General features: G+C 43.7%; 1 protein-coding gene across 6 annotated transcripts in view; it reads right to left on the reverse strand.

The window, feature by feature from the left end:
• Positions 1-2,228: 2,228 nt before the first annotated feature.
• Positions 2,229-14,402, reverse strand: part of FBRSL1 (fibrosin like 1) — a 1,300,479-nt gene continuing 1,288,305 nt past the window's right edge. For 3 of the 6 annotated variants that reach the window (XM_085635474.1, XM_085635473.1, XM_085635478.1), the window contains 4 exons: positions 13,305-13,388; positions 8,050-8,133; positions 5,897-6,131; positions 2,229-4,124 (listed from right to left, as the gene is read on the reverse strand). In XM_085635474.1, the coding sequence (XP_085491600.1) occupies positions 2,873-4,124; positions 5,897-6,131; positions 8,050-8,133; positions 13,305-13,388 (1,655 nt within the window). In that variant the 3' untranslated portion in view covers positions 2,229-2,872. The remainder of the gene's footprint in view (positions 4,125-5,896; positions 6,132-8,049; positions 8,134-13,304; positions 13,389-14,402) is intronic. The other 3 variants (XM_085635475.1, XM_085635477.1, XM_085635476.1) reach the window with 3 other exon arrangements.

Here is a 14,402-nt window from a genome sequence, read left to right on the forward strand (position 1 = left end):
TCCCATAAATCAGTTACATATCTCACCCAACACACTACAACAGCCACACAATCACCAACTACACCAATTACAGCTCCCCCTTCCAGCTTACTACACGCTCAGTCACACATCTAGTTCAAACTAGTCATAGGTCTCATCCAACCAACCACATTGCAGGTCAAACACCCTCTCCTATCAACAAATACATTTTGATCATAGACATCAATCACACCCTACAATAGCTCGTTTACAAATCTCAAGCAGTCTAGGCAGTATCTGTCACAAGTCTCTGCCAAACTGCTGACCACACATGGGCTAGGTTGCTCATCTAACCTACCACACCCTCCTGTGTTCTCCAGTAGACCACACCTTGGTCACATGCTGTCCGTTGAAGACAATGAGACAGAACATTTTCTAATGCACATGTTTCACATCCGGTGAATGGCAAGTTGCGGGATTCATTCTAGACTCAGTCAGACGAGGACGCTCAAGTTGAGGGGAAGGCATTTTGAATCACTGGAAGCGTACAATCCCAGAAGTGCCTCCAGCGCTTGACTGCCGGGCTCCCAAAGCCCCACTGGGGTTAACAGTCCCACAGCATCTGCCGAAAGGTCGTTAGGCTCAAAGTCAACAAGAGCAGCTTGGACACACAAACACTCAAATTGCCTTTTTCATCGAAAATCAATGCTGTATTTATCTCCTTCGATCGACAAGGAAGCTGAATTAAAATTACAGAGGATGGGGGGAGGAGAGCGATATGTGGAAGGAAGGAGGCGTTGAGGAACAACAGCTTACAGACGGGAAAGAAAGGCAGCTCAAAAATTAATCTAACCAAAATCTTTTAAACATGGGTATTGACTAACGTAAAAAAATAAAAAGGGGAGCAGTAACCCGAGTATACTGCAAGGGCATGGGACAAAATGCACATCTGAAATAAAAAATAAGAAAAATGAAAAAAAGACAACAATTCAATCATCTGAGGTAAAACCCGCACCAACAAACATTTCTTTTGGCTCCTCTATGCGCGGTCAATAATAAATAGAATTTCTCAATTTTTTTTACCAACAGTTATATTTTTTGCACCCCTAAATCTCTACGCATCTGGTATACAGAATCCATGAAGAACAACGCACAGTTGAAGCACCAGGAGTTCGCAGTTTAGGGGAAAAAAATAAATAACAAGAAAATGTTCTTTTTTTGCTTGCCTGCGAAGTATACCTGGAAAAAACCAAAAAAAATAGGGAACATTTAAATAAAAAAAAAATGGAAGAGACGTGGCAGTCCGGTGTAGGTTTGCAAGACGTCCTCACCAGGGCAACATTTTTCCATAAAATTGAACAAATAAAAACGCTATGAAGGCCTTCTTCCTTTTTCGAGTTCTTTATCTTTGTTCTTGATCAATTTCCCCCAGTGTCTGTGTCCCATCTCCACAGTGCTAACTGCATGATTGTTTTTCATCAGAAGATAGACTTTGCCCTCTTTGCCTCCAACCCCGTATCTTATTTGATTCTTTTGCCTCGCTCTCCCACATCCCCCATGATACCTGCCTTCCAGATTGTTTTTGCATAGTTGAAAATACATTTTGACCACAGTGAGGGCTGCAAGTTCTTCAGACTGCGACAATGTGTACATTAGAACCGTGTCAAAAATTAAACAGCGTGATTTGGAAACTTTTTTTTTGTCATGTTATTATTTTTTTTATAAAATCTACTACTTAAGAATGTAATATTCAGTATACATTTACAACAGAATATTTACAATTTTCCATGTTATTTTTTTTCATTTAAACAACGAGTTCCCCAAAAAATCCTCTCACATTTCTGCATATTATAAGGCAACAAAAAACCCTAACAACATTTTGTACATTATTAATATTATTTCATTAATAATAATATATATCTGTAACTCCGGTTCTAAAAGTACCAAGGTAAGTGTGATCAGCCGTCCACAGTGGAACATACTAAACTAGATTCATAAATAAATCATCAAGACACCCTGGGGCTCATCTTCCTTAATGAGCAAAAAATTATTAACGCGTAACAGAGCTAAAAATCAAAGAAAAGAATCAGATTTTTTTCCAGTGAATAAAGAGCACCCAAAACTAAATTTCAGATCATTCAAAATATTATTCAAATTTGGGAAAATGTACGAACACTTTTTGTTATAACAGTGATGTCAACACAGAAAAAATTATTATCTGTTCTGATCATCACCTTTGTAATACACTACTGCTATAAAAGGAAACGACAAACCAGGCCAAATCATTTTATTTTTAACCATAAACCCCATTCTTTTTGAAGATACTTTTTTTTTAAATTCTGATCTTGGGTCATGATGCATGTATTGATGCTTGCAAATAAACTTCAGCCACAGGGTTTAGTTGCCATTATTCTCAAGGTAAGTCCAGGTATCATGGATCAGTGCAGGTTGGAAGCAGATCTGTCTGTACCCGTCATTTGCTGTAATCACGGGGTAGGCCTTCTTCAGTGTAAACCCGCACTGTGACATCATAACAGGAAGTCCCGCCTCCTTTGTGAAAGTCCCACCATGTGAATTATGGCAGCACCCTTTTTACACAGTGACAAGTTCTGTATGAAAGTACCTCACACCTGCCCCAAAAACAGAACAAAAAAAAGGCCACAGGGAGCTTTGGACAAACAGATGTCTCTAGTCATAAAAATAAATAAAATATTTTGGCTAGATTCCTCATGTAAGCAATTGTCTGGTTGTCTAAAGTTTGACACTTTCCCCATCCTTCCACTTAGGGTAAAGAACTGTGCTTGCGTCCTAAAAAATGAACTTTTGGAAAAAAAATTGATGCAGTGCATTTTTGCAAAAGAAAAGTCTATCTACAGTAAAACAAAAATATTGTTTTTCCGTTTTTTTTCTGAGACTACCTTGCTTCCACTTCTTTTGGGTTCCTGGATGGAGAATAGTCTCTGGATTCAGAGTTTGTGAGTGGGGTAGTCCTTCGAGGGGAGGGGGGCCTAGTGCTGCTGGCAGGTACCAAAGGGGGTGGGGCACTAAGAGCGGCTGTTGGGGGGGTCCTGTTCAAAATCCCATTGTGCATGGCTGATGAGGGGCTTAGTCTTGGGTAATGCATTGCACTCAGATGGGGCATGAAGGAGGGGAGGTGGGCCAAATGGCTCTCCATGGGGGATGAGTGCAAGTGGTGGATCCGGGCACGCTCAATCTCATCACGCAAGTGCAAGCGCTCCCGCTCCCTCTCATCAGCTTGCCGCAGTCGCTCCTGCTCGCGGCGTGCCTCCAAGAGGTGCTCATGGTTATAGTCATGGGGCTCCCGGTCTCGGTAGACCCGCTCGTGGTCGTAAAAACCAGCCGCTGTGGCCGGGAACCTGTGCATGGCGTCAGCAGCACGGAGCTGAAAGTCCATCCGGCGCTGAAGGTCCAGGTTCCGGTAAGCATCTCGCAGCTGATCCCTCATGGGGTCCCACGTGAAACCCGGATGTGGCAGTCGGTCCCGTGCCTGCAAGGGGTTCATGCTGAAGAGAGGGTTCATCATCCTGGAGCGGTCTAGGGCATTCATAGCGTTCATCTGGTGGACGTTGCTCATCGACAAGGGCATGGCAGCTGCCATGGACTGATGCAACTGCAGTCCATGCAGGGAGGAAGGCGGGGGATGCTCCACTGTTCTGGGATGATGGGACGGCTCGGACCCTCCAACCACAAGCACATCAGACTCCTCCTTGCGTTCCTCCTTCACCTTGACATCGTTTTTGATCTTCAGGAGCTCGTTGGTTAGATCGGGCTTTCTCTCCAAGTCTTTGTTCATTAAGTTGCTGAGCTTAAGGCTCTCGCTGAGGACAGGCTTGCTGTAGGGAGAGACAGACTGAATGACCGGCTTGGTGTTGTCCTCCACAAGTCTCTTCTCATGAATTAGTGGCTCCTTGACTGGGGAGCGACTCTCCTTAATTTTCTGTTCTGTTGGGGTGGGTGCCCGTAACCGCTCAAGGTGGTCCCTCTCCGGCTCCTTGGGTCGCTCCCGCTCCACCATGCTGCTTAGCCGCAGGGAATCGTTGGAGTTTTGGCTATTGCTACGGATAAGGTTGCTGATTTGATGACTCACAGGAGCAGACGCAGGTGAAGACCGGTTTGAATGATGACGACTTCTATCCATCATATCCCTGTTCCAGGAAAGAGAAAATAATATATTAATTATTTAAGCAGACATTTATTACAACATGATACTAGAATGTTAGATTTAAGATGTATTTAAAGTGCATTCTTCAAGGGAGCAGACCAAAGCTAAGAAGCCCAATTTGAATGGAAATAGCAAGGAATTCCCTTCCCCATCACCTCCCCAATCCCTCCACCTGCAAAGGCATGAAGGCTCTACTTTCCAAGTCAGTTTGTCGTGGCTTGGCCGTGATTTGCGTTCAACATCGCCATTATGACTTACGCCTTATTAGAAGGGGTGGGACTTCAGAATGTCTGGGTTCTCCAGGGGAAAGACTAATTTAAAGAGACAGTTAATTTGAGAAATTAATATCTGCTTCAGGAAACCCATCTACCTTAAGACTTCCCTGTTTTTCACTTTGATACTAGAAAATGTACTTGTGCCAAGAAACTCACCTGTCTCATTTACTGGACAAAGACAAGTGTAACTGTGCCCTGCGCCTGTATGAGTGGAGTAACTCAGAGTTACATGTACCTGGGCATACGATGACCCTCACTGGATTAAAGAGAACACTGATGAATCTTATGGGCTCATCGCTTCAAAGACTTGACCAGTGAATTCCAATCTTAATTATGACGTCTTAATAACGTGTGTCAATGAATAAGCTCATGTCTTATTACTTCAGTGGCAGTGAGGATATCCCTTTAATACTCCCATGATTCTCTCGTCTTCTTGGGCAGAATAAGTATAAACACGAAGCAATTCTTGGTTTTGTGGTACACCATGATGTAACCCTAAACCTGTGTTGTACTCCAAACAAACACAAAGCCACCTGCAGCCCTACCCCAAGAGAAGGCACTGCGGAACCAATGCCAGAAGACGCTGAAGGTACCAATATGCACATTTACATACAGAAACATCTCATTTTCAGCTGCCATGAGTCTTGGGAAAACTTATGAAAGTTCATTGTACAAAAAGACGGTGCGGGACTGTGCACCATAGGTGGACGTGCCGATAGAGAAACAGATCTTTCAACAGGACATTAATCCATACAGATTTGCCTGGACTATGGTGAAGTATGCTACAGGCTGCATGCACTCCTGGCACTGCAGACTCTTGCCTGGGCCTAGGGGCCTTTAAAAGCCAGTGGCATGCTGACCTATCTGTGATATCATTGGAATTTCCACCTCTGGTCAGTGGCGGCTCCCCCATTAGGGCGGAGGAGGGTCGCCCCACTGCTGTGAGTACAGCAAAGTCAATTATGAAAAATAAAATGGTAATAAAACAACTTTATCATCATTTTATTTTTCATCCTGCATGCTGTCAGTCAAGCTGAGTCTTAGCAGGGCGGGGATTCCTGGACAGCAGCTGCAGCAGGGAGGAGGAGTGTTGGGCACTGCAAGTGCACATGTCGGTTTGTCTGGCTCCCTTACGACGGCCAGCCCGACATGCGCACTTGGATCTCTCCAACCCGAGCTGTGCTGCACAGCCAGGTGGAGGACAGGCACAGCCTCCCAGGCCTTGAGTGAGCGCCAAACCAGCCAGCTTCACCCAATCCCGGCGCCTCTGTCATGCTGGGTTAATAGTATTACCAGCATGAGAGCAGCTTTTGGACTGGCGTAGGGGAGCACACTAAAGTCTGGGAGCCTGTACACTAGCCCATGGACTGCTAGGACAGAAGCAGAGTACCCCTTCTAATTTCTTTTTTATTCTACACTCCCGCTGCCTCACCACTTTCATTTGACAGCAGCCGCCACTGCTTCTGAGCCAAAGCCATACCTGTCTTTGTCGCGTTCATCTTTACTCATGGAGAGATCCCGTTTCTCTGGCTCTCGGTCCCGATCTCTGTCATGATTAGTCGCGGACGAGCAGCGTTCAGACTCGGTGGGCTTGGGCCACTGTGGCGGTGTAGGGAAGGAAGACGGGGTTCGGTGGAGCCGGTTCCAGGGCTCCTGCGGGTTGGTGAAGCTCTGAAGGGATGGCCCTTCCTTGTGAGTAAACAGGCTGTTGTGAGCTGAGAGGGCACAAAAAAGAAACAAAGTATATTAAAAGCAATGAAAGTATACGTTGTTTACTATTTATTAACATTTATTATTTTTACTTGGATGGTGAAGAGAAATGTCTGCAAGTTATCTCAGCTTGAGCTGCCTCTGTATACAGTATTGGCCAGGACTTCAAGCCAAGCCCAAAGTAACATCTAAACTACCAGCTGTGCCCCCCACATCAGAGTTGTAGAGTACACTACACACTGATTCTCATCGTTCTGGGGGCACCCTATCGTCATGGGCAAATCTCGAACCCATAAAATGAGCTTGGGAAATAAAATGCGTCCTGATTGGCCAATGAGGCTCTCAGCCCAGGAAGGTACCAAAATACAAATGCACATGTGACACCGTCCGTCCACTCACCCCACTTTGCAGAAAACTTTTGCACTAGTTTTAATTTTTTTTTTTTTACCTTAGATCAAGATCAGCTCAAGAGAGTTGTTAAGTTTCTTTAAAAATATTGCTCAATATTAAGTTACCAACTGGAAAAGAGGGTGCGATGGCTCCAGTAATGACACCCCCGTGTTTTCTTCCAGGTTGCCAATTTCCTGGGTAACAGCTGAGCCTCCTCTTCTCTGCCCCCAGGACTTGTGGCATTGTTTCCTACTTTAGGGCCGTCAGCCCACCACCTCCTACCCTCAACAATTATATATTTATATGAAATTACACAAAACAATCTGTGAGTATCCAAACTGCTATCTACTAATATGATACATTTAGGTCAAACGTGTGAAAAGGTGAAAAAGTGAAAAAATAGGAAGGGAGGAAAAGTTCGAAAAAGATGGGCAGAGTTGGGGTAACAAAGTAAAAGACCCTTGAAAGAACCAGGGTGAGGGACAGTGATGGGGAAGTTCTTAAGCTAAAATCTGGGTGTGGATTTGGTTAGATTTTGTGATAAGGGCTAAGGTCAGGTTAGGAAGCTAAGGTGGCTAAGAGTTTGGCATAAGTTGGAGTGAACATAAAAACATAGGTACTGTTTAGGGTTAATGATAAACTGACTGTGGGATTAAACTATGGCAGATCAAAGATAGCTTAAAGCTACAATTAGTGTTAAGGGTATGGGGGTAGAGTTAGGAGGTCTCACTTAAGGTTTACACTTAGGAGTTAGCGGATATCAATGTAGTAACTAAAGATTTAGGGGTAGGTTTTAGAATTTAAAAGAACCTACATTTAAAGAAAATTTACATTTCTAACAAAATTCTTAAGAAGCTGCACTTCTCAATTAAGGTTCTCTAATTTCTCACTTTGAACTAGATTTGTCTGTCGTTTTTCCCCAACATGCCTGATGTTTCTAACAGGACAAGATGCAAAAAATGTAGCGGGACACTGTGTTTGCTGTATTATCTCACGTAAAACTCGGCATTATTTAAAGAAAGTCAATGACAGGGAATAAAGGCACTGGATGGATCAGTCTTAATAATGAAACTATCATTCTTGGAAGATAGTGTGAATGTTCCCTCAGTAAAAATCTTCACCCATGCTTCCCAAGAATTAAGGGATCTTAATACTGATATTTCCACAGAGTGGAAGGTGTCACGACCTTGCTCCATTCACAAAGCTTCTTTGAGCTGCTAAGACTAAGAGCATCTCTCTGGTTCTGGTAGCACACCACCTTGGAAAAGAGAAACCATGCTCAAACACTCATCCCCGCGCCTTTAGAGATGCGTGTTGCTTGCGTTCAGGGGCGTCTCGCAGGATGCGCGTCACTGGCGTATTAGTCCGCCGGCGTACTCTAACGGCTACAGTCCAGTGCAGACAAATTGGGTGGGAAAGGGAAGCAGTGACACAGTCTTGCCCCCTGGTTCTAAAACCTGACTGACCAATCAGAACGCAGGGGTTTCTCAAGCCCAGTTTCTGTTTAAAGGGCAGAACCCAGCCAGTACTTACATAGAGCATGACTGCCTAATCCTCCGAACGCACTGGTGCCTAAACTCCCAAGGCCGCTGTAGGCGCCGGACCTGCTAAGGGAATCTGGAAAGGCAAACAGGGAGCAGGGATTTAGCAGGCGTTCATCTAAGAGTACTGGAGAATGAAATAATCCCCTCCCACCTCCCTCAAGGACCCCACCCGTAAAGATCCCACCACCTCCAATCATCTACTACATTAAGCCCTGGAGGGCCTCAGCTCTTGTGGGGAAGACCCAAATTTTGATGAGCATTTCAAGGACCTGGGGTGGCACCAGTGCAGGACCAGGAGGGAGGGACATAGAGGAAACTCGAAGGCTTATGCCCCATGTAGGCCCTACAGACCTTCAAATAACACCCACCAGTCTTCAACAACGCACAACAGACTCATGCATAAACCACACAAGACCTTCACGCAGAAACAAGCAAACCATCACATGCCCCCAGAGACCTTCAAACAGACGCCAACAATACACAGGTCGCCATGTAGCCACAAACAGACTCTGATGCAAACCTAGTCATCAGTCAACAACGAATCCTCACGTAGCTCTTACATGACACCAATTACAAAACAACAAAGAACCACATAGTCCTGAAATTCAAACAGCATCACCAGATCCACGTGTGGCTTCTAACAGACCCTAAATTAGCCCCAACATATATTTATGCAGCCCATAATGTGTATACAGCCCCCCCCCCCCAGTGACTGCAATACATGCCTGCAAAGGCACAATACTTGCTCAAACATCCACTCAAACATTAACCTAAACTCATATATTTAGACCCTAAGGACCACCAAAGAGTTGTCAACAGATTCACTGCCAGACAGAAGCAGATCGTAGTCAAGCATGCAACAGGCCCTACGGTAACCTCAGTGAAGACTTACAGAACCACCACCAGATATGCAGACAGCCTACAACAAACCATCAGAGGGTTTACCAAAGCTGAGCACATGGATCTTGAAATACCCCCACACTGCCCCTTAATATCCTGAAGAGTGAACATCAGTTGTTCGCACAACTATAGAAAGTGCACTTCAAGCTTCTCTCGGCTCCAAGATAACTCAATGTAGAGCTTCCCCTACATAGTGTAGAGCTCACCCCTACATAGTGTAGAACTTCCCTCACAAGTGTAGAGCTTCACCCCTACATAGTGTAGAACTTCCCTCACAAGTGTAGAGCTTCACCCCTACATAGTGTAGAACTTCCCCTACATAGTATAGAGCTTCCACTAGATAGTGCAGAGCTTCCCCCACATAGTGCAGAGCTTCCCCTACATATTGGAGAGCTTCCCCTACATAGTGTCGAGCTTCCCCTACATAGTGTCGAGCTTCCCCTACATAGTGTCGAGTTTCCCCTACATAGTGTAGAGCTTCCCCTACATAGTGTAGAGCTTCCCCTACATAGTGTAGAGCTTCCCGCTACATATTCTTGCTTATGCTCCAGAGTGTGCTTTGGAAATACCTGCCACCAAAAAGAGTTACTGGCTGCCTTATGAAACAATACAGGTGCTAGGCAAGAAGACCTCTTTCATGAGGGATGGACATGAATGACTTCAGCACTCTGCCATACATTTTAGGGCTTACTCTGAGCGAATATTCACGGGGGGATGTCCTCTCGGCCACAGTTTAACTGGAGCCTCTCGAAAAGGTAGGGCCATGTTGTCTGGACCACAGTGGGACTCTGTCCTGGCGACCAGGGCATGGCAGATGCCATCTCAGTTACAGAAAGGCCAAGCCATTGTAGCCACAAGAAGGCCATGCCAAGTCTGCCACAGAAGAACCATGTTAGATCAACCACGCAAGGCGACGCCATCTTGTTCATTGAAGACTTACAAAGAAAGAGTGGGATCAGAAGACCACACCGTACCACTTTCCTTCTCAGAGAAGAGCAATGGAAAGTTCACCCTGTGTGACAGCACATCTGGTTGCAGGAGCAGCCCGTGCAGGTAACAGCAATGGGGCAGCGTTTTGACAGATGACGCCGAGGTAAAATTAAATAAATTAATTTTACTTCGTTTGTTGAATCCTCCCCTCTCCCCCCCCCCCAACCCCCAACCCAACCAGGTTGGAGTGAATTTTGTTCTGTCCGCATCTTTGAGGCTGGGACTGCAGGCACAGTCTGCCATTAAAAACTTGAGTAAGTATATGCAAGAAAGTGTTGTCAAATGTCAGATAGAAGATCTGTTCTCAAAGTTTACTGAGCATTGAGCATTACTATACAGCCCTCCATGTATCTCAATTGGTTTATCTTCGGGCCCAGACAGGATGATCCTCTACTATGGGTTCTCATTGAAAGACAACCTGTACGGGCAACATCAGGTTTGCAAATGTTTTACACTTACAAACTTCCAACGCTATTATTCAATCTATGCTTAAGATTTGGATACATGCCCACAAACTCTTCAATTAACCCGAGGCTACATGGAAAGGCCCCCATATGGCATAACTTTGATATTAGAATAGGTAAACAGACTATTTCCTGGGATATATAGGAGAGAGCAGGTATTCTAATGTTGGATCACTTACTCACTTTAAAAGGTGAACTTAAAACCTTTGAAATGCTTCAGATAGAATTTCTACTACCTACCTCCTAAGAGGGGAAATACTTACATCTAAAATAAGCCCTATTTCATAGACTTGGACCATATCCTTGGATACTTGAGGATTCCCCAGTGTTACTAAACTTAAAAATTGTGGGAGGGGAATTCAAAGTCGCAGTCTCTGGATTTTATAATCTCATAGTGTATAAATTACACTCGTACCCATTACTAGCACAACTTCACGTCAAATGGCAAGGGTTAATTACTGTAGCTTATTCCGATGAGGAATGGGCGGATGTTATTATGAACATGTTTAAGGGAATCAGAGAGGCCAGAATGAAATTTACTCTTTTCAAAATTCTTCATAACTGGTACTGGTCACCACAAAAACTCAAGTCAGCAGGTTTACTACACCAATCTACCTGTTGGAGGTGCCCACAGGAGGACTGCAATATACTACACATTTTATTCCCAAGACCAATTTGGAAGGAATATTGGTCTTCCATATCTGCCTCTCTACACAGAGCTATACAAGTGTCCATTCGTTTAACAGAAAAATGTGTTCTATTACATGATGTTACTGATCTCCCAAATCGAACAAACCATAAAGACGATTGATCGCTATTGCACTCACCGTAAGAAACATATGTATATTAAGGAATTGGAGAACACCACAATGTCATACACATGATGAATGGCTTATTGAAATGTATAAGATAGCATTCGATGAAAAACTCATCTATAGATTGAAGGACAATTTTGGAACTTTCATCCAAATTTGGAACTTTTTTCTAGCTAATAAATATGCTATTTCTGGTAATATTTCAGATTTTTCCCCCAGTGTATATGGTTCTAGCACACGCAAACCATTATTTTTTTGTTCAGCTACCTTTAATACTCTACTTTTTACCACAGCGTTTTATTACAAGTCATAGGTACCAACAGTCTTCAGAGATTCCCTCATCCATTTAACCCCCTCTGTGATGGTTGCATTTCCCATTGAATTGGGAATATCAGAAGAAAGCTTAAATAGGTTCAATTTCCAGCTTCATTCCTGCTATTTTTTTTAACTGAAGAACAGTTTACTATTACCTTTAACACTACACATTGCATTGTTTCCCACTTCTGTGGCAAATAACTACTACCCACAACTGTGTGTTCAAGATGCACGGAGTTTTGTTTATCCAGCCAAAATGTGTATTTTTTAATTTTAAAATTCACTGATAGGCATCATATACAATTTTGGCTAATATTTTTTTTTTTTTATAAAGATTCAATGGTCAGGGCAATTACTGAGCAGGCCAGGCCCTCTGAAGGCCTGAGAGCTTGATGCAGTCACTGAGATATCTTCCCTTTTCAGAGGCAGTACTTTTCAAGGAAACACTGAATTTCTAATAAATATTCCAACCAATGCATCGTGGGGGTGAACTGATCCCCAGACATCCTACGTACCATCCATTAAAAGAATGCTCTGCCCCTATGTCCAGCCACAACGTAAATCTATAACCAGTCATCAACAACCTTTTGGGCTCTCTGAGCTGTCAGACCAACCAGAGCTGGCTGGGAACCCCAACACCTGAACGTTGACACGGGAGACCTTTTGGGCTAAGAGGGCAGCCACGTTTTCATTGCAGAAATCGAGGTGGGGGAATAAGAATAATGCAGATGTACAATGGCCTGCCAGTTGCAGGCATCAACAATTTAGAAAGTGACCCTTTTTATAGAAGGCACAGGGGATAGATAAGGTTCAGCCAAACCAACACAAAAGTTATTGTGTGACAGAATAACTTTAGCACTTTGATTTTCTACAGTTGTTTCCGATATTATTTTTGGACCAAATGTTTCTGATGTTGTATCTAATCCAGTGCATGACAAACTACATTAACACATTTCACTAATATTTTATGTGCAGTTTATTAAATATTTATGAGATTCTAAATATTGTGGTTGGAGCATAATTGGTTATATTTTTACATTTGAGTTATATCTGTTGTTCTTAGGATGATAATTAAACATCCACTTAGCAAACGTTTGGATTTTAACAAGTCCAAGGGGAAAACGTTTGGATTGGTCTGCCAGTTGCAGGGCCAGAACACAGCCTGTCCTCCACAGAGAGCTACCCTAGGTTGTGTATACAAGGGGACTTGAATATCCACACCACATTTTAGCATCACAGGCTCTATGCAAAGGTATTTCTATGGTGTCACAAAAAAGAACTGTCTAGCTTCCTTGTATGTGACATGAAGGGTCACCGGCGTCTGCAGACCCTGAAATCTGCGAAAGAAAGGTTTAGCCCTTACCTACCACACCACCACCTTTTTTGGCAACCAACCCAGTGATGTTGGCAAAGTCGAACATGTATCTGAAGACGCTGCAGACAGTAGGAGTTATAGACTAAGGGAGGTCTTTGGTCTTAATCGGGATGGGTAGAATAAATGGGCAGTTTTAATCTGCTATCAACATATCGGCATCTATCGACTAAATACTCTCGCATTCCATATTGAATGCCGGCTATATTTCAGAGTGGCCTCGACACACACGAGGTGAGTAAAGATGCAAACGTAGAGCAGTGGTGCAGCAGCTGGCAACATCTTTCACAACTAGGTAGTCACTGCCGCAGACTGGCACTCTGTATCACATCAACTGGTCAACAGGTAAAACCGAAGGGCGCAGTAGGAGGGAAGGCACGGTACTTACGCCTACCTGCCAGGTGGCTGGTGGGAAGGAAGCCACTGTGGTGCGACGAGGGTCCGTAGGGGGATGCGGTGGGATGAGAAGACCCTGGAAAAGACAGAAAGGAAAACAGTTAGAGTGGCCATAGCTTATCGCGGCGAACCCCACTCTGCCGTCAGGTGTCTTTGACGAAGAACTGCAGCTCAGAGAACACAACACAGCAAAGCAGGAGGCACCATGGTGCTACCACTCAGCTAATCACTTGACCTTCACCACAAGGCTTGACCTCCCCACAAGGCCACCACTTCACACCAAAGATGGCATTCAGTCAATGAACATGGATTCTAAGGAAAGGTTTCTGCGGCTCCGCAGTTGTGTTACGTGAACAATGGCAGGCCCGGAAAAATCTACTGCCCAAGTCAGATTTTATCAGGTCGAGCTATTTTTTGCACTTACTGGTCCTTTCTGGCAAGTGAACATAACCTGGAAAGGAACAGGAGCTCTGTTCATTCAGAAAGTGAATGGGCAATAAAGATGCCTTAAAATCATGTTTTCATCCAGAAACATTTGATGCCTGTTCAAGGAAAGAGGTAAAATGTCTGTTTGTCTTTTTACCAATTGCTGCTTGGAAAATTGAGTTTATTTTCTTTCTCTTGCTACAGTTATAGGTTTTTGTCAAGTGAGCTGTCTGACAATCATTGTGAGAAAAAAGGCTGTAAGATGTCAGTTTTTTTTGCTAACACAACATAAAAATAACTTGTAAATGAATAGTACAAATTTTTCTAAATATATCAGGAGTCACAACAGCACATTTTTTTTGCAATTGAGAAGTGTGATGCAAAGATTTAAAAAGGACCAAAGCTCTTCACAACACTTTACTTGGTGATGTGCGTATGATAAATATTTACTCTATTTCCAAACATGGTTTGTACACTATATAGTTTTTCAGTAAAACCGCATGTAGGGGGAAATGTTGTGGCCATTTCAATGTAAAATCTTCTAATTGCAAATGACAGTGTACTACCACTTCATGCTTTAGGTATGTATTTATTAAAAGTGATAGGTTTTAAATGTAATTTGAGAAACATGCCTGCCCCCACCCTGATAACAATGCTGTTCATG

Source organism: Triturus cristatus, chromosome 11 (assembly GCF_964204655.1).
Source record: "Triturus cristatus chromosome 11, aTriCri1.1, whole genome shotgun sequence".
Lineage (NCBI taxonomy): Eukaryota > Metazoa > Chordata > Amphibia > Caudata > Salamandridae > Triturus > Triturus cristatus.